Source organism: Cherax quadricarinatus, unplaced genomic scaffold (genome assembly GCF_038502225.1).
Source record: "Cherax quadricarinatus isolate ZL_2023a unplaced genomic scaffold, ASM3850222v1 Contig238, whole genome shotgun sequence".
In the NCBI taxonomy this organism is placed as follows: Eukaryota; Metazoa; Arthropoda; class Malacostraca; order Decapoda; family Parastacidae; genus Cherax; species Cherax quadricarinatus.
Genome location: NW_027195264.1, coordinates 157,501 through 178,666, shown reverse-complemented (window position 1 = coordinate 178,666; position 21,166 = coordinate 157,501). Strand labels below are relative to the sequence as shown.

General features: G+C 41.2%; 1 protein-coding gene across 1 annotated transcript in view; it reads left to right on the top strand.

The window, feature by feature from the left end:
• The window catches only part of LOC128699581 (tyrosyl-DNA phosphodiesterase 2), a gene marked incomplete at its 5' end in the record, with an annotated part of 80,928 nt that overhangs the window by 59,595 nt on the left and 167 nt on the right, over positions 1–21,166 (top strand). The window contains 4 exon segments of the mRNA XM_070080225.1: positions 1,763–1,870; positions 2,756–2,920; positions 14,417–14,521; positions 20,807–21,166. The exon segment at positions 20,807–21,166 is cut by the window's right edge and continues 167 nt beyond it. Coding sequence (XP_069936326.1) covers positions 1,763–1,870; positions 2,756–2,920; positions 14,417–14,488 — 345 coding nt within the window.

Below are 21,166 nucleotides of genomic sequence, written 5' to 3'. Positions count from 1 at the left end.
ACACTTGTTTCTGACACTTGTTTCTGACACTTGTTTCTGACACTTGTTTCTGACACTTGTTTCTGACACTTGTTTCTGACACTTGTTTCTGACACTTGTTTCTGACACTTGTTTCTGACACTTGTTTCTGACACTTGTTTCTGACACTTGTTTCTGACACTTGTTTCTGACACTTGTTTCTGACACTTGTTTCTGACACTTGTTTCTGACACTTGTTTCTGACACTTGTTTCTGACACTTGTTTCTGACACTTGTTTCTGACACTTGTTTCTGACACTTGTTTCTGACACTTGTTTCTGACACTTGTTTCTGACACTTGTTTCTGACACTTGTTTCTGACACTTGTTTCTGACACTTGTTTCTGACACTTGTTTCTGACACTTGTTTCTGACACTTGTTTCTGACACTTGTTTCTGACACTTGTTTCTGACACTTGTTTCTGACACTTGTTTCTGACACTTGTTTCTGACACTTGTTTCTGACACTTGTTTCTGACACTTGTTTCTGACACTTGTTTCTGACACTTGTTTCTGACACTTGTTTCTGACACTTGTTTCTGACACTTGTTTCTGACACTTGTTTCTGACACTTGTTTCTGACACTTGTTTCTGACACTTGTTTCTGACACTTGTTTCTGACACTTGTTTCTGACACTTGTTTTTGACACTTGTTTCTGACACTTGTTTCTGACACTTGTTTCTGACACTTGTTTCTGACACTTGTTTCTGACACTTGTTTCTGACACTTGTTTCTGACACTTGTTTCTGACACTTGTTTCTGACACTTGTTTCTGACACTTGTTTCTGACACTTGTTTCTGACACTTGTTTCTGACACTTGTTTCTGACACTTGTTTCTGACACTTGTTTTTGACACTTGTTTCTGACACTTGTTTCTGACACTTGTTTCTGACACTTGTTTCTGACACTTGTTTCTGACACTTGTTTCTGACACTTGTTGGTATCAAACATTTCAAGAATATTTTTGACTCTCACTTGTTCATGTCTTCTTCACAGTTTATGTTGTAATTACATTTATCTCAAGTTAAATAATGAAGGTGACTCTTGAGTCAGCATTATGACAGTCTTGATCATTTATACTGTTGCTGCTGTCATTCTTACCACTGAGTCAGCAGTATGACAGTCTTGATCATTTATACTGTTGCTGCTGTCATTCTTACCACTGAGTCAGTATTATGACAGTCTTGATCATTTATACTGTTGCTGCTGTCATTCTTACCAGTGAGTCAGCAGTATGACAGTCTTGATCATTTATACTGTTGCTGCTGTCATTCTTACCAGTGAGTCAGCAGTATGACAGTCTTGATCATTTATACTGTTGCTGCTGTCATTCTTACCAGTGAGTCAGCAGTATGACAGTCTTGATCATTTATACTGTTGCTGCTGTCATTCTTACCACTAAGTCAGCATTATCACAATCTTGATCATTTATACTGTTGCTACTGTCATCCTTACCATTGACTATTTCTATTTTAACCCTTAAACTGTCCAAACGTTGATCTACCTTTGGACAGTTTAAGGGTTGACACACTAACAGCTTCCTCCACTAAACTAACCACAGCTGCTACACTGACTTACATAAGTCAACCTTATAAAGCTTCTCTACATACATTCAGTTGCCTTATAGAGTTCCTCTATATACAGTCACTTTTTATATACATTTCCTGTAAACTGGTACTGGACCAGTTCTCTGCTAAAGACTGTTGTTGTATAATGTGTGTGTAAACTAAGTGTTGTTGACAGATGAGCAGCGTTCACCCACCAAGCAATTTCTTTGACCTGTGGGAGGCTTGTGGTCGCAGACCAGAGTGCAGGTGGACCTGGGATACTGAACGTAACACCAACAAGGAGGTGAGACCACAGTTGTGCTCTGTGTGTGGGTCTGTGGTCTGTGTATGTCTGTGGTCTGTGTGTGTTTGTAGGTCTGTGGTCTGTGTAGGTCTGTGTGTGTTTGTAGGTCTGTAGTTCTGTGGTCTGTGTGTGTAGGTGTGTGGTCTGTGTGTGTGTAGGTGTGTGGTCTGTGTGTGTGTAGGTGTGTGGTCTGTGTGTGTGTAGGTGTGTGGTCTCTGTGTGTAGGTCTGTGGTCTGTGTGTGTGTATGTCCATGGTCTGTGTGTGTAGGTCTGTGTTCTTTGTGTGTAGGCCTGTGGTCTGTGTGTAGGTCTGTGGTCTGTGCGTGTAGGTCTGTGTTCTTTGTGTGTAGGTCTGTGGTCTCTGTGTGTAGGTGTGTGGTCTGTGTGTGTGTGTGTAGGTCTGTGTGTGTGTGTGTGTGTGTGTGTGTGTGTGTGTGTGTGTGTGTGTGTGTAGCTCTGCAGTCTTTGTGTGTGTGTGTATGTTTGTGGTCTCTTTTTGTGTGGGTCTGTGGTGTGTACTCACCTATTTGTACTCACCTATTTGTGGTTGCAGGGGTCGATTCATAGCTCCTGGCCCCGCCTCTTCACTGATTGCTGTGTGTGTGTATGTGTGTGTGTGTGTAGGTCTTTTACCTAGTAATGTCTCTTACCTAATTATCTAGAAACATTAATATGGTCACCTAGAAGCATCAGTGAGGTCACCTACAAATATCAATAAGGTCACCTAGAAGCATCAAGGTCACTTATTAGCATCAATAAGTCACTTAGCATCAGTTAGAAGAATCACTAAGGTCTAGAAGTATCAATAAGGTCATCAATATGTATATTAACAAGCCATAGTCTCATTACAGAGTCATGTTTATATTTGTTAACTTTATTGACAGATGCCTGGTCGTTTTAAACCGAAGTGTAGGTTCGACCGAGTCTTTCTGAGATCAGCTGAATCCCCGCTGGTCAAGCCTCAACACTTTGGTCTCCTGGGTCTGGAGAAAGCCCCAGGCACACAGAGCTTCCCTTCAGACCACTGGGGCATTATAGTCCACTTTGAGGTGAGTCTTACTTGTTATTGGTCCCTCAGACCATTGATTGTTGTTGGTCCCTCAGACCATTGGTTGTTATTGTTGTTGGTCCCTCAGACCACTGGTTGTTGTTGTTGGTCCCTCAGCCTACTGGTTGTTGTTGTTGGTCCCTCAGACCACTGGTTGTTGTTACTGGTCTCTCAGACCACTGGTTGTTACTGGTCCCTCAGACCATTGGTTGTTGTTGGTACTTGTGTAACAGTACTGGCTTCTGGTCAAGCTCTGACTGGTAACACAACTGAAGGTCAACATAAGTCATCACAGGTCAACATAAATCATCACAGGTCAAAATAAGTCATCACAGATCATCACAAATCATGACACGCAAGTGAGCTTGAATGTGCTGCAGTCACGTGTGTTTGAGATCCGTCAGATTTACTTTTATCTGACGGCCCCAGAGGGGACAGACCATGGAAAATATGCGTGTTAAACCCCTAAAGTGTATTTCAAAACCCACGTAAAGGAAATATCAGTTAGCACTGAAGAGAAAATATAGATTATAGTGTCAAGTACAGAGAGGCGTGCCTCAACCAACATTCCAGTAGCGAGTTACTGATTATGGTACTACTACAACAAATTGGTTGTGACTAAAAGTGAACGTAGATCAATGAGAGGAAGTCAGTAAGATCAGGACTTTGCACACAGTTTCAAGAACTTTATAAAAATACTACTCATGTTCCAAAACACAAGACAATAAGATAAACTTAGGATTAATAAGTGTTAGAAGGGAAATCAGTAGAAACTTGTCCTACGTGCTTCCACGCAGAGCTTTCAGGTTGTTTACCCACACAGTGGAAAAGTTTGGTTATGAATTATAATGCGTCGGAGAAAGAGATATCCAAATACAGTGGTACCTCGGGATATGAACTTATATCATTCCAGAAGGCTGTTCAAGTGCCGATGCTGAACAAATTTGTTCCCATAAGTAATAACGTAAATTAGATTAATCCATTTCAAACCCCCAAAAATACACTTACAAAAGCACTTAGACTTGGATGGCCAATAACTGTTGTACTATTGTTATATAGCGAGTGATAAGGATATTGTTGTGCAGTGACATAGTGATCTTAAACTGTGGATTATAACAATCTTGTTATCAATCCCCAGTGATATTGTATAATAGATGGTGTAATATATGGGTGTTATGTACAGTAGGGCTCCGCTTTATGGTGTTTCACCTTACGGCGTTCTGCTAATATGGCAATTTCAAATTATGACCAAAATTTGCTATACTGCGAGCAGTCTTTCAAATATGGTGTGCCCCACCCGGTTTGTTTACATTCTCCATGTGCACATATCTCTATTATGTCTGGAAATTTTCCAAAATTTTAAGTGTTTTAACCCTTTGACTGTTTCAGGCCCCTCTCTGAAACTGTCATTCTATGTCGCTCAATTTTTGAAAAAAAAAAAATTATTTTTTCTTATGAAATGATAGAGAATCTTTTCCCGATGGTAATGACACCAAAAGTTCGAAATTTGGTCGAAAACTCGTGGAATTATGCTCCCGCGAAGTTAGCGGTCTCGGCGACATATGCGTATCGGCGATTTCGCCGACTTTGAGCCCAATTTTCAGCCAATTCCATTGTTCCAGTTGACCAAACTCATAGCTATTTCCTTAGAACTCCATTTTATCTATCAGCTGAGTACAAGAAACCTCCCTTTTACTAATTTGGACTACCCAATATGGTGGTCAGAAATTGGCAATTTGGCCAATTTCACGCAAAATAAAAAAGATGCCAATTTCAAAATAGGGTCCAGAATAAACAAGGTAGACATTCGTGGCACTAAAATAACATATGCTCTGTTCATTAGTCACATCTCTAGGCCCCTCTTATATTATTATTGCTTTCTATTTTGATTTTTTATTCATACAAAAAAATAAAAAATTTACTGTTATGCAGACGACTGCATTATTGTAAAAATGGTATAAATAATATCAGTGCACTAGTGAAAGAATATTAGACTCCCCAGTTGACGTGTATTGGACGTGTGGTGTGATTTATGTAATCTTGAACATTGGTAAAAATCGAACATTTCCGCTACTTTGAGCTCAGTTTCAAGGTCGTTCTCATCGTAAAAGTAATGAAAATCATCTCTATTTCTGTAATATGTTTTCCATTTTATCACCTAAGACCATGAAAACGCGAATACAACGATAAATACTATACGAAAATACACCTCAAAGTCGGCGTTTTATTCCAAAAAAACGATCAGTTTTTTTTTTCTCATTACGCAATGTGTGCTGCAGGATTTTTTTTATGTGGTGCACACTGACCACACAGACCCATTCTCTCACATGTGGGCCTACCAGCTTTCTCCCACTTGATTTGAAGCTGCTAGAATTATTGAGTATATATACGTCAGAAACATTGGCTCGTAAGACGTATTTATACGTCGAAAACAGTCAAAGGGTTAAAGTTATTGCATATTTTATATATACTCTGATAATTATACGTATGTGTACCTGTACCTAAATATACTTACACACTGTGCTGGCGTGAAGGTACACATTAAAATCACTAAGTCTTTCTACTCACTGCTATGTAATAATCTCTTGGGCGCGTTAAATGTCATATATTATGTTAATATAGACATTTCCATTAATCCATCTATGATATTTTTTCAAAATTATATAATAAACATGCTACATAGAGCGAAAAACAAACATCAAAGACCTGGGAGTGATCATGTCTGAGGATCTCACCTTCAAGGACCATAACATTATATCAATTGCAGCTACTAGAAAAATGACAGGATGGATAATGAGAACCTTCAAAACTAGGGATGCCAAGCCCATGATGACACGCTTCAGGTCGCTTGTTCTATCTAGGCTGGAGTATTGCTGCACACTAACAGCACCTTTCAAGGCAGGTGAAATTGCTGACCTAGAAAATGTACAGAGAACCTTCACAGCGCGCATAACGGAGATAAAGCACCTCAATTACTGGGAGCGCTTAAAGTTCCTGAACCTGTATTCCCTGGAACGCAGGCGGGAGAGAGTATTTTTTTTTATTATCACACTGGCCGATTCCCACCAAGGCAGGGTGGCCTGAAAAAGAAAAACTTTCACCATCATTCACTCCATCACTGTCTTGCCAGAAGGGTGCTTTACACTACAGTTTTTAAACTGCAACATTAACACCCCTCCTTCAGAGTGCAGGCACTGTACTTCCCATCTCCAGGACTCAAGTCCGGCCTGCCGGTTTCCCTGAACCCCTTCATAAATGTTACTTTGGTCACACTCCAACAGCACGTCAAGTATTAAAAACCATTTGTCTCCATTCACTCCTATCAAACATGCTCACGCATGCCTGCTGGAAGTCCAAGCCCCTCGCACACAAAACCTCCTTTACCCCCTCCCTCCAGGGAGGGATACATGATTATATACATGATTATATACACCTGGAAATGTAGGTAGTAGGTTGGCAGACAGCAACCGCCCAGGGAGGTACTACCGTCCTGCCAAGTGAGTGTAAAACGAAAGCCTGTAATTGTTTTACATGATGGTAGGATTGCTGGTGTCCTTCTTTCTGTCTCATAAACATGCAAGACTTCAGGTACGTCTTGCTACTTCTACTTACACTTAGGTCACACTACACATACATGTACAAGCATATATATACACACCCCTCTGGGTTTTCTGCTATTTTCTTTCTAGTTCTTGTTCTTGTTTATTTCATCTTATCTCCATGGGGAAGTGGAACAGAATTCTTCCTCCGTAAGCCATGCGTGTTGTAAGAGGCGACTAAAATGCCAGGAGCAAAGGGCTAGTAACCCCTTCTCCTGTATAAATTACTAAATTTGAAAAGAGAAACTTTTGTTTTTCTTTTTGGACCACCCTGCCTCGGTGGGATACGGCCGGTTTGTTGAAAGAAGAAGAATACACCTGGAAAATCCTAGAGGGACTAGTACTGAACTTGCACATGAAAATCACTCACAACGAAAGCAAAAGACTTGGCAGACGATGCAACATCCCCCCAATGAAAAGCAGGGGTGTCACTAGCACGTTAAGAGACCATACAATAAGTGTCAGGGGCCCGAGACTGTTCAACTGCCTCCCAGCATACATAAGGGGGATTACCAATGGACCCCTGGCAGTCTTCAAGCTGGCACTGGACAAGCACCTAAAGTCGGTACCTGACCAGCCGGGCTGTGGCTCATACGTTGGATTGCGTACAGCCAGCAGTAACAGCCTGGTTGATCAGGCTCTGATCCACAGGAGGCCTGGTCACAGACTGGGCCGCGGGGGCGTTGACCCCCGGAACTCTCTCCAGGTAAACTCCAGGTAACATACATACATGATACACCCACAGTATAAAAATTGACATTTGAGATTTGTTTACCAAGAGGTTGGTGGGAGGGTCAGAAGAATTACGTTTTCTCTAGTCAAACACCAGTAACTTAACTAGAAATTTATTCCTTTTGTATGCCTTCACTCTATAGCTATTCATAACCCTTGTGGGTTTAGCATTTCTTTTTTATTATGATTATAATAATAATAACTTATTATTATTACAAATTATTATTATTATTTGTAATAATAATAATTTGTCAGAGCATCATTCCTTCTAAAAATTACATGAGAATGAAGTGTTGGTCTTTATTTATTCTACTGTACCACTTTGGAGACAACTGATACAAAGCACCCAACACAGGCACTCCAACCACCACCCATGCCCCCCCACCATTCACTCCACCCACTATCACTCTACCCCTACCAGGGGCCAGACCCCACCAACAGCAGCAACACTGTAAAGAAAAGACTGAGTAAAGTGAGGACAGCCAGAAATAAGATCTATGGTGTATGTGGAAGATTTTTTTGGACAAAACTTGAAGGTCATTGATTGTGAATTGTGTGTTACATTTCATATATCATGTACAAAGCTTTATTCACCCACCAGAAATGACCTAAAACAAGAAAGATGTTGCTGGATTTGCCCCAGTGAGTTGGAAAGCTGGTCAGGCATAAGGAAAGTACTGATAAGTGAAAAACCCAGAAAACATAAGAAAGCTTCTAAGGAGCTTGGCAGATGTGTATAAAGAGTGGGGGAAAAAAGGTAGGGAACAAGGAGTGGAAATAAGGGTGGTGACTGTCATTCAAGGCAAGTCGGAAAAGACAAAAAAAAAAAAAAAAAGAAAAAGTAGGTACAGTGCACCCCCGGATAATGTAATTAATCCATTCCAGAGAGAGTGTCTTATATCGAATCTGACTTAATCCAAATTAATTTTCCCCATAAGAAATAATGAAAATCCAATTAATCCATTCCAATTAATCCCAGGAGTCCAAATGGTCTGTTATCCTGGGTGTAAAGGGAGCAAAATAAACACAGCAGAAAACTTTTGACTTATATTATCCTTCACCAATTTAGAACAGCAATATGTACACTATATACACTATGTACAGTGATAGGTATTAGTGCACTCCACGGTAAGCAAGGCAGGATAGAAGCCACTAGAGAGCAGACCATGCTTCAACCAGCTCTAGAATGGGAATGACAAGGGCAGACAGGAGAGTGGTACCCACATAACCTCTGCGATTGCCAAAACCATCTTATTGGCTGGAACCTGGTTACTGGTTGAACGACGGGGCCCCATCGTCAACTCTGAGTCACCTGGTTCACTGGTTGGGGGAGATAGCCTGTAAATGAGGGTGTGTACATGCGCCGAATAAAGGTTACGTACTCTTTGCATGCCACAGCAGATATATGTAAAGAGTGGGGGAAAAAAGGTAGGGAACAAGGAGCGGAAATAAGGGTGGTGACTGTCATTCAAGGCAAGTCGGAAAAGACAAAAAAAAAAAAAGTAGGTACAGTGCACCCCCGGATAACATAATTAATCCATTCCAGAGAGAGTGTCTTATACTGAATCTGACTTAATCCAAATTAATTTTCCCCATAAGAAATAATGAAAATCCAATCAATCCGTTCCAGACTCCCAAAAGTATTAAACAAAATAATTTTTCTACATGAAATATACATTTCCCTACACAGAAAACAATCAGACATGCAGAGTAAAACATTACTAAAATGACACTTACCTTTATTGAAGACTTATTGATGAGACGGGAGGAGGGGAGAGGATGGAGGTGTACTATTGTTTGGAAGGGGAATCCCCTTCCATAAAGACTTCAGGTAACAAGTCCTTTTCTGGGGTTACTTCCCTTCTTTGTTTTTTAATGCCACTAGGACCAGCTTGAGAGTCACTGCGCACCTGTCACACAAAATATCTGTCCAGAGAGCTCCGTTTCTGGCGTCTCTTTAAGATTTCCCTAAAATGGAACACAACACTGTCATTGTAGATGTTGCCAGCATGGCCTGCAACAGCTGTGTCAGGGTGATGTTCATCCATAAATGTTTGCACATAAGAAAGCAGGAACACTGCAGCAGGCCTGTAGTCCCATACTAGGCAGGTCCTTCACAAACCATCCCTCTAACAGATTCGTATTTGCCCAACCCAATTTTCAATAATTCCCAAGCAATAAGCTTTGATAATTCTATTCACTCATACGCAAGTCCCAATCAAATCAAATCGTGTGTGTGGGGAAATACCCTGGCTGGTGTGTGGGAAAGTACCCTGGCTGGTGTGTGGGGAAGTACCCTGGCTAGTGTGTGGGGAAGTACCCTGGCTGGTGTGTGGGGAAGTACCCTGGCTAGTGTGTGGGGAAGTACCCTGGCTGGTGTGTGGGGAAGTACCCTGGCTGCTGTGTGGGGGAGTACCTTGGCTGGTGTGTGGGGGAAGTACCCTGGTTGGTGTGTGGGAAAGTACCCTGGCTGGTGTACATAAGAAAGCAGGAACACTGCAGCAGACCTGTTGGCCCATACTACCACCATCACTACCACCATCACTACCACCCTCTACCACCACCACTTTTGTATCTTTCTACAAAATTTTTCTTGAATTCTATAGTGTTTCTCACCCTCTTTACCAAAGGGCTGGCACTAAAAGGTTTATTTGGGCCCAAGGTGGCTTATTTAGCAGTTACAAGCACTAAAAACGAAGGAATAATACAAAATGTATCGCATGTACCCGTGGAATCGTCCTCACTGGCTGGTAAACAGTGGCACACTGGCTGTACATGGAGTGTCCGGGCCGCTTATGGCATGTGGACACATTCAGGACGAACGACTTTTACCAAGTTCAGTGTCATTAACTGAGCCAATATTTTGATGCAAAAATGTTACTTAATCCAATTATTACTTAATCCAATGACATCTTAATCCAGGTGTCAGCTGTACATGACATTGAGAAAAAGGAAAGGGAGGAAGAGAAATCTATAGCAATAAAGGAATAACAGGAAAAGTCGGTTGATGGATCTATAATTTCCTCACTAACAGAACACAGAGAGTAGTCGTCAACAGAGTAAAGTCCGAGGCAGCTACGGTGAAAAGCTCTGTTCCACAAGGCACAGTACTCGCTCCCATCTTGTTCCTCATCCTCATATCCGACATAGACAAGGATGTCAGCCACAGCACCGTGTCTTCCTTTGCAGATGATACCCGAATCTGCATGACAGTCTTCCATTGCAGACACTGCAAGGCTCCAGGCGGACATCAACCAAATCTTTCAGTGGGCTGCAGAAAACAATATGAAGTTCAACGATGAGAAATTTCAATTACTCAGATATGGTAAACACGAGGAAATTAAATCTTCATCAGAGTACAAAACAAATTCTGGCCACAAAATAGAGCAAAACACCAACATCAAAGACCTGGGAGTGATCATGTCGGAGGATCTTACCTTCAAGGACCATAACATTGTATCAATCACATCTGCTAGAAAAATGACAGGATGGATAATGAGAACCTTCAAAACTAGGGAGGCCAAGCCCATGATGACACTCTTCAGGTCACTTGTTCTATCTAGGCTGGAATATTGCTGCACACTAGCAACACCTTTCAAGGCAGGTGAAATTGCTGACCTAGAAAATGTACAGAGAACCTTCACGGCACGCATAACGGAGATAAAACACCTCAATTACTGGGAGCACTTGAGGTTCCTAAACCTGTATTCCCTGGAACGCAGGCGGGAGAGATGCATGATTATATACACCTGGAAAATCCTAGAGGGACTAGTACCGAACTTGCACACGAAAATCACTCACTACGAAAACAAAAGACTTGGCAGACGATGCAACATCCCCCCAATGAAAAGCAGGGGTATCACTAGCACGTTAAGAGACCATACAATAAGTGTCAGGGGCCCAAGACTGTTCAACTGCCTCCCCTGGCAGTCTTCAAGCTGGCACTGGACAAGCACCTAAAGTCGGTTCCTGACCAGCCGGGCTGTGGCTCGTACGTTGGTTTGCGTGCAGCCAGCAGTAACAGCCTGGTTGATCAGGCTCTGATCCACCAGGAGGCCTGGTCACAGACCGGGCCATAGGGGCGTTGACCCCTGGAACTCTCTCCAGGTAAACTCCAGGTACCGAACTTAGGTAATGTCAGAAAAACCAGAAGAAATATTCTTAGATGAAAGAAAAGATAATGCAGATCAGGTGGCAGAACTTGGGAAGGAGCCAGACTCAGTAAATATAGGCAGTCAGAACATTTGCAGATACTATGCAGAAGGTATGTGCCTATATGGCAGAGCTTGCTGGAAAAAAACACAACAGAAAATGTGTGAACATGTTGAGAGAAGGAAAGTGTCGTTTTGACAATGAGTGCAGGTACGTCCACCCAGTGATGTGCAAAGCTTCAACACAGTTCAGAGAATGTTCTGTGCTAATGCTAGTGGGGATTCTAAAGTGAAGCCTTTACTAGTGTATCACTCAGAAAATCCCAGAGTGTTTAAGAAAAATAATGTCATTAAGAACAAGTTATGTGTCTTGTGGAAAGCAAATAATAAGGCATGGGTCACGAGGCAAATTTTCGAAGAGTGGGTCCATGAAGTGTTTGGCCCCAATGTGAGAAAATACCTCCTGGAAAATAATTTGCCACTAAAGTGCCTCCTTTTACTGAACAGTGCTCCTGCACATCCTCCAAACTTGGTAAACCTACTGTCTAGGGACTACAGTTTCATCACAGTCAAGTTCTTGCCTCCTAACACCACTCCTCTCCTCCAGCCCATGGACCAGCAGGTCATTTCTAACTTCAAAAAACTCTACACAAAAGCAGTGTTTGAAAAGTGCTTTGAAGTGACCACAGACACTAAGTTGACTCTAAGAGAGTTCTGGAGGAATCAATTCAGTATCTACACCTTCATAAGCCTTGTAGGTAAAGCTTGGGAGGGAGTGACTTCCAGGACTTTGAACTCTGCTTGGAGACAATTGTGACCACAATGGGTTGTCTAAAAGGATTTTGAGGAGTTTGAGGCTGACCCTGACCCTGCCGACCCTCTGCCTGTTTTGGAAGATATTGTGGCATTGGGCAAGTCCATGGGGTTGGAGGTGAGTGGCGAGGATGTGGAAGAGTTGGTGGACGACCACAGGGAAGAGCTAACCACTGAAGAGCTGCAAGAGCTTCATCTGGAACAGTATCAGACCACAGTTCAGGAACTTGCTTCAGAGGAGGAGGAAGAGGGAGTGGATGAGGTGCCTTCTTCACAGATTAAGGAGATTTGTGCCAAGTGGAATGATGTGCAAACGTTTGTGGAGAAGTACCACCCTGAGCAAGCTGAAACAAGCCATCTTTGCAACAAGTTCAGTGACAGAACCATGTCCCATTTTAGGGAAATCTTAAGAGGCACCAGAAACAGAGGACTGTGGACAATTATTTTGTGAGACAGGGGTCCAGTGACTCTCAAGCTGGTCCTAGTGGCATTAAAAGACAGAGAAGGGAAGTAACCCCAGAGAAGGCTTTGATACCTGAAGTCTTTATGGAGGGGGATTCCCCTTCCAAACAGTAAGCCCTCTCTCACTCCTCCCTATCTTCCAGATGCCATCAACAATCTTCAATAAAGGTAAGTAAAAATGTTATTTTATATGTGTATTTAAATTTTTATTTATAAATTACTGTATGTTTGTTGTGTGTATATAAAACTGTAATGTAATCTCTATAAAATTAATTTTTTTGTGAATATTTCTGGGTTTCTTGAGCTGATTATGTAATTGTATTTACATTATTTCTTGTCGGAAATATTGCTTCAACTTTCGAACGTTTCGACTTTGGAACTAGCTCCTGGAACAGATTAAGTTCGAAACTCGGGGTTCCGCTGTATATCATAGCCCTGTGCTATACTCCATTTTCTCTAACATAAGCCTCAAAGATGAATAGGTGGATTGTACTTGTATCCCATATCCTCTTCATACCTCTGTTGATCCGCTCGGTATTATGCCAAATATTATTCATTCTGAAGTATTTACAGCGTTTAACATTTTTGTTATTTACACCTACCATCCGACTTACGACCTGCTCGACTTACGACCACTCGACTTACGACCGTGTTTTTTATGCCAAATTTCTGGGAAATAAACAACTACAGTGGACCCCCGGTTAACGAACTTTTTTCATTCCAGTAGTATGTTCAGGTGCCAGTACTGACCGAATTTTTTCCCATAAGGAATATTGTGAAGTAGATTAGTCCATTTCAGACCCCCAAACATACACGTACACACGCACTTACATAAATACACTTACATAATTGGTCGCATTTGGAGGTGATCGTTAAGCGGGGGTCCACTGTATTTGTGTTGTACACAGTGTTTATCCTAAACCTTACAGTATAAAATACAGTACTAACAACATAAAAAGTAAAGTAAAACATGAAATACCAAAATAAAACAATAAAATAAAGTCATTACAAAAATGTTTTGTTGATATTCAGTAGTAAAGTTCGACTTACGACCATTTCGACTTACGACCGGTTTCTCGGAACCTAACTCGGTCGTAAGTCAGATGGTAGGTGTATATTGTTTATTATGTCATATTAGATCAGTTGTGATAGGTAAATAAGCCGTAGTTTTGACATTAATGTAATAATAAAGCATATTCCCCTGCATCACGAGACTGAGCTCATGGCGACCGAGAGTGGCTTCAAAGCCACCTTATCTTTTATGGACAATGTTCTGAGTATGTGCTTTACACAACAAGAAACATTTCTTTATTCGTTGGAACCGTGGCTAGGGCTATCAGTGAGCAAGTTATAACAATTAATGGAGAAAAAGATATTGGAATGACTTATGCAGCAAGTAGCGCCACCAAGCAGTACCAGCAGTTTGGTGTGGAAACCCTGGAAATTTGCTAGCCAAAATTAGCGCTGAATAACTGATTGCTAGATTTGTGATGGCGGACCTGTACCACAGGATGGTAGTACCTCCCTGGGTGGTTTCTGTCAACCAACCTTCTACCCCAGGATGGTAGTACCTCCGTGGGTGGTTGCTGTCTACCAACCTACTACCCCAGGATGGTAGTACCTCTGTGGGTGGTTGCTGTTTACCAACCTACTACCCTAGGATGGTAGTACTACGTAACCTCTGTGGGTGGTTGCTGTCTACCAACCTACTACCTACTAATACATGATCTTACTTTCCAGATTGTGAAGAGAGCGAATGATTCAGCATCATCTCAGTCATTATCACTCATTCGACCATCTACCAGCAAGTGAACCAGTCACTACTGATACTTAACAGTTACTAGTGTAAGTTGCTACAGTCACTATTGATACTTAACAGTTACTACAGTCAATACTGATACTTAACAATTACTGTTTATCATATACCTTTTCCAAATCCATAAATGCCACAAAATCCTCTTTACCCTTATCTATTTGTTTCACTGTAAACACTTGGTCTACACACCTCCTACCCTTCCTAAAGCCTCCTTGTTCACCTGGATTCCTGCTCTCTGACTTATTCTTAACCCTTTGACTGTCGCGGCCGTATATATACGTCTTACGAGGTACCGTGTTTGACGTATATATACTCATAAATTCTAGCGGCTTCAAATCAAGCAGGAGAAAGCTGGTAGGCCCACATGTGAGAGAATGGGTCTGTGTGATCAGTGTGCACCATATAAAAAAAATCCTGGAGCACGCAGTGCATAATGAGAAATGGTTGTAATAAAGTTGGTAGAATTACCGACAATATGTAAAGTAAAAGGACACAAGTGCAACTAATGTGACATTTATTGTGGCAACATTTCACTCTCCAGGAGCTTTATCAAGCTCCTGGAGAGCGAAACGTTGCCACAATAAATGTCACATTAGTTGCACTTGTGTCCTTTTACTTTACATAATGAGAAAAAAAAAACTGACCGATTTTTTTAATTAAAATGCCGACTTTGTGGTCTATTTTCGTATAGTATTTATGGTTGTATTCTGGTTTTCTTGGTCTCATTTGATAGAATGGAAAACATATTATAGAAATAGAGGTGATTTTGATTGATTTTACTATAAAAAGAACCTAGAAATGGAGCTCAAAGTAGGGGAAATGTTTGATTTTTGCCAATGTTCAAAAGTAAACAAATGATGCCATTGTCCAATAAATGTCCAACTAGCCATTCTAATATGCAGTCATGAATGGGTTGATGTTATTTATACAATTATTACAGTATTGCAGTAGTCTGCATAATAGTAAGTCTTCTATTTTTTGTTTGAATAAAAATTCAAAATAGAAAGCATGAGTAATATCAGAGGGGCCTGGAGACATGACTGATGAGCAATGAAAATGTTATTTTAGAGCCAGGAATGTCTGCATTGTTCATTCTGAACCTTATTTTGAAATATTTTTTAGTTTTCGTGAAATTGGCCAAATTGCAAATTTCTGACCACATTATTAGGTAGTTGAAATCGGTAAATGGGCAGTTTCTTGTACTCAATCAATAGACAAAATGGAGTTCTAAAGAAATAGCTATGAGTTTGGGCGACTGGAACAATGGAATTAGCCGAAAATAGGGCTCAAAGTGGGCGAAATCGCCGATTTGTAAACAGTGCCAAGGTCGCTAACTTCGCGAGAGCATAATTCCGTCAGTTTTCCATCAATTTTCGTTTTTTTGGTGTCATTACAATCGGGAAAAGATTCTCTATCATTTCATAAGAAAAAATAATTTTTTTTTTAAATTTTGCGACACCAGGAGACACCTCAGGATTGGGGGTTGCGACAGTCAAAGGGTTAATTCTTTTAATAATAATAATGCTGCCATGCACTTTACCTGGTATACTCAACAGACTTCTTCCCTTTTACTTCTTACACTCTCCTTTGTCCCCTTTGCCTTTATAAAAAGGAGCTGTGCATGCAATTCCCTTGATTTGTTTTCCCTGGAATACAGGTGAGATAGGCACATGATTATACTATTTACTTGGGAAATCCTAGAGGGTCTAGTCCCAAATTTGCACACGAAAGTCACTTTCTACGAAAGCAAAACACTTGGCAGGCAGTGCAACATCCCCCTAATGAAAAGCAGAAGTGTCACGAGTATACTCAGAGACAATACAATAAATGTCAGGGGCCCAAGACTATTCATCTGCCTTCAAGCATACATAAGGGGTATTACCAATAGACCCCTGGCTGTCTTCAAGAATGCACTGGACAGACACACAAAGTCAGTACCTGACCAGGCTGGCTGTGGTTCATACGTTGGTCTACATGCGGCCAGCAGTAATAGCCTGATTGAACAGTCCCTAATCCACCTCAAGGCCTGGTCTGTGACCAGGCCACAAGTGTGTTGATCCCCATAACCCTCTCCAGGATACTCTCTGCCAATCCCTAGGTACCTTCCCCTCTTGCATACTTTTATTATATACAAGCACCAACCAATAGGTAGTAGGTTGGTAGACAGCAACCACCCAGGGAGGTACTACTGTCCTGGCAAGTGAATGTAAAACAGAAGCCTGTAATTGTTTTACATGATAGTAGGATTGCTGGTGTCTTTTTTTCTGTCTCATACACATGCAAGATTTCAGGTACGTCTTGCTACTTCTACTTACACTTAGGTCACAATACACGTACATGTACAAGCATATATATACACACCTCTCTGGGTTTTTTTCTATTTTCTTTCTAGTTCTTGTTCTTGTTTATTTCCTCTTACCTCCATGGGGAAGTGGAACAGAATTCTTCCTCCGTAAGCCATGCGTGTTGTAAGAGGCAACTAAAATGCCAGGAGCAAGGGGCTAGTAACCCCTTCTCCTGTATATATTAATAAATGTAAAAGGAGAAACTTTTGTTTTTCCTTTTGGGCCACCCCGCCTTGGTGGGATACGGCCGGTGTGTTGAAAGAAAGAAAGAAAGAAGCACCAACCATTCAGAAACTATATCTCCACCTGATTTAACATTTCTATCTTAATCCCATCAATACCAGCTGTTTTACCCCCTTTCATTCTACCCACAGCCTCATGCACCTCCCCCACACCTACAAGAAATTATACCTCCCTCCTCCTTCTCATTATTATTATTAATCATATTATATTTTTATTATTATTATTATTGTTATTATTTAGGCTTTCAACTGTATTCCTATATTATTCAGATTCAATGTTTAATTATCTCCTATTAGTAGATGAATGGTTCAGAGAACCGACATGTTGATAAATTAGACACATGTGCAACTCTTGGGTATCTTTATTGAGGAAACGTTTCGCCACACAGTGGCTTCATCAGTCCATACGTAGGAGAAACTTGAAGAACAGGAGGAGAATGAGGTAATCAGTCCCTCAACCTTGAATCGATGTGTTCAGTCCATCAATCTTGAATAGAATACGGCATATCAGCGGAGAAGCAGCTTATAAACCGTATGGCAGGAGAGGTGCAGCAGTCATAGGTCGTGTCACATTTGTTCAATGTGGAAGTAGGTCGTGCCCAAGAATTAGGCAAGCGAAGAATTCCTAAGTACAGTGGACCCCCGCATAACGATGGCATCGCATAGCGATTTTTCCGCATAACGATTACTTTTATCGCAAAATTTTTGCCGCGCATACCGATTAAAAACCCGCATACCGATTTTCGTCCGAGACGCGTCCAATGTGCCCTCAGCCAGCCTCACATGTGCCGCTCCGTCCCATTGTTTACCAGCCAGCCTCCGCGGTAACATCCAAGCATACACTCGGAATATTTCGTATTATTACAGTATTTTCGGTGCTGTTTCTGGAAAATAAGTGACCATGGGCCCCAAGAAAGCTTCTAGTGCCAACCCTGTGGTAAAAAGGGTGAGAATTAGTATGGAAATTAAGAAAGATTTTGAAGGGTTTGGGGCTAACCCTGAGAAGCCTATGCCAGTTGTGGAATCCATTGTGCCTACTTCAAAGATTAAGGAAATGTGTGCAGAGTGGGTTGAACTGCAAACCTTTATAGATGAAAATCACCCTGACACAGCTGTTGCAAGCCGTGCTTGTGACTATTTCAATGACAATGTTATGGCCCATTTTAGGAAAGTCTTGAAGGAACGGGAGGTACAGAGCTCTATGGACAGATTTGTTGTGCGACAGAGGTCCAGTGACTCTCAAGCTGGTCCTAGTGGCATTAAAAGAAGAAGGGAAGTAACCCCAGAAAAGGACTTGCTACCTCAAGTCCTAATGGAAGGGGATTCCCCTTCTAAACAGTAAGAAGATAATGCTCTCCCCTCCTCCCATCCCATCAATCATCACCAGATCTTCAATAAAAGTAAGTGTCATGTAATTGTGCATGCCTTTTTCAGTTTGTGTGTATTAAAATTAACATTTCATGTGGTAAAAAAAAATTTTTTTCATACTTTTGGGCGTCTTGCACGGATTAATTTTATTTCCATTATTTCTTATGGGGAAAATTCATTCGCATAACGATTATTTCGCATAACGATGAGCCCTCTTGCACGGATTAAAATCGTTAACCGGGGGTCCACTGTATTAAGATCCCAAGAAGTTGCAGTGTCTGACAGATTTGTAGATGAATGGTTCAGAGAACCGACATGTTGATAAATTAGACACATGTGCAACTCCACATTGAACAAATGTGACACGACCTATGACTGCTGCACCTCTCCTGCCATACGGTTTATAAGCTGCTTCTCCGCTGATATGCCGTATTCTATTCAAGATTGATGGACTGAACACATCGATTCAAGGTTGAGGGACTGAGTACCTCATTCTCCTCCTGTTCTTCAAGTTTCTCCTACATATGGACTGATGAAGCCACTGTGTGGCGAAACGTTTCCTCAATAAAGATACCCAAGAGTTGCACATGTGTCTAATTTATCAACATCTCCTATTAGTGTTTATAATAATTTTTTTGAAGAAACCAGTGGAATGTTCTCTGTCGGCTGACTGAGGAGGTGTGATTGCTCGAGGGTAGGGGGACTTCTGGTGCTGGTGGACAGCTCTTGATCCTTGGTATTGGAGCCAAGCTTCCTCCAGAATCAAAGCTGATGATCTTCCATTGACCAGGGGCCATATGACCCCTGTGGTTTTTATCTCCCCCCCACCCCATGGTTTATTATAGGTGTTCCTTGAGTTACAATGGTGTTGCATTCCAGTCAACCCATTGTAAGTTGATAATGTCTTTAGTCGATTACAAATATCTTCTTTCTTTCAACACACTGGCCATATCCCACCGAGGCGGGGTGGCCCAAAAGGAAAAACGAGAGTTTCTCCTTTTACATTTAGTAATATATACAGGAGAAGGGGTTACTAGCCTCTTGCTCCTGGCATTTTAGTCGCCTCTTACAACACGCATGTCTTACGGAGGAAGAATTCTGTTCCACTTCCCCATGGAGATAAGAGGAAATAAACAAGAACAAGAACTAGAAAGAAAATAGAAAACCCAGAGAGGTGTGTATATATATGCTTGTACATGTATGTGTAGTGTGACCTAAGTGTAAGTAGAAGTAGCAAGACGTACCTGAAATCTTGCATGTTTATGAGACAGAAAAAAGACACTAGCAATCCTACCATCATGTAAAACAATTACAGGCTTCAGTTTTACACTCACTTGGCAGGACGGTAGTACCTCCCTGTGCGGTTGCTGTGTACCAACCGTATACTACCTAGGAACTAACTAAATACCAGTATCAAAAAGTAAATAAATGAATGTAGGTTTATCATATCAATAAATGTACAGTACAATAAAAAGTTTTACAGTGCAATGACTTGATTACCCCAGGATGATACAGATACAGTACATGTAGTGATATGTTGTACAGATACAGTACATGTAGTGATATGTTGTACAGATACAGTACATGTAGTGATATGTTGTACAGATACAGTACATGTAGTGATATGTTGTACAGATATTCACCATTGCTAGCCCGGGAACACATATTTGAGTGTTAAAATATTGTAAGTTGAACCATTGTAGAGCGAGGAGCATCTGTGATGGGAACAAACAAGTGATGGTGAATGGGTTTTCTTCTCCAGGTCAGACTTGACGGTGAATGACGTGGATAAAATCAAAAAGGTTGGAGGGAGGGGGTAAAGGAGGTTTTGTGGGCGAGGGGCTTGGACTTCCAGCAAGCGTGCATGAGCGTGTTAGATAGGAGTGAATGGAGACGAATGGTATTTGGGACCTAACGATCTGTTGGAGTGTGAGCAGGGTAATATTTAGTGAAGGGATTCAGGGAAACCGGTTATTTTATATAGCCAGACTTGAGTCCTGGAAATGGGAAGTACAATGCCTGCACTTTAAAGGAGGGGTTTGGGATATTGGCAGTTTGGAGGGATATGTTGTGTATTTTTCTAAACTGTTGTATTTCTGAGCACCTCTGCAAAAACAGTGATTATGTGAGAGTGAAGTGAAAGTGTTGAATGATGATGAAAGTATTTTCTTTTTGGGGATTTTCTTTCTTGTTGGGTCACTCTGCCTCGGTGGGAGATGGCCGACTTGTTAAAAAAAAAAAAAAATCTATGCCTCAATTTAATAAAATTGTTTACCTGGGTTGAAATATATTACTGTAATTGATTTTAGAAATATTTAGGTTTGCATGTTCTAATTAAAAAATTGTTTTTTTTTTCCAGTTGTGAGGTGTTGCAGCACTCTGGGTGTGGTGTTGCAGCACTCCGGGTGTGGTGTTGCAGCATTCCATTCAGGAATTTTATGACTCCAGTGGAAAATGTGAATCGTATTTATCCTCAGAAAACATTGTCGGGCCTCAAAAATTCCCGACAAAAAAGTGCGAAATTGAAAGTACTCTTGATAATGTTATGAATGTTGATTGATTAATGTTGGATAAGGAAAATGTTGATTGAGGAACACTGTTAAGAATATTGTATAACATGGTGTGTTGTGCATTGTTGCAGACACAATATTGTGTGTTGTAAATTGTTGCAGACACAATATTGTGTGAGAAATGGTCTGGTGATACCAGGAAGGTGTGG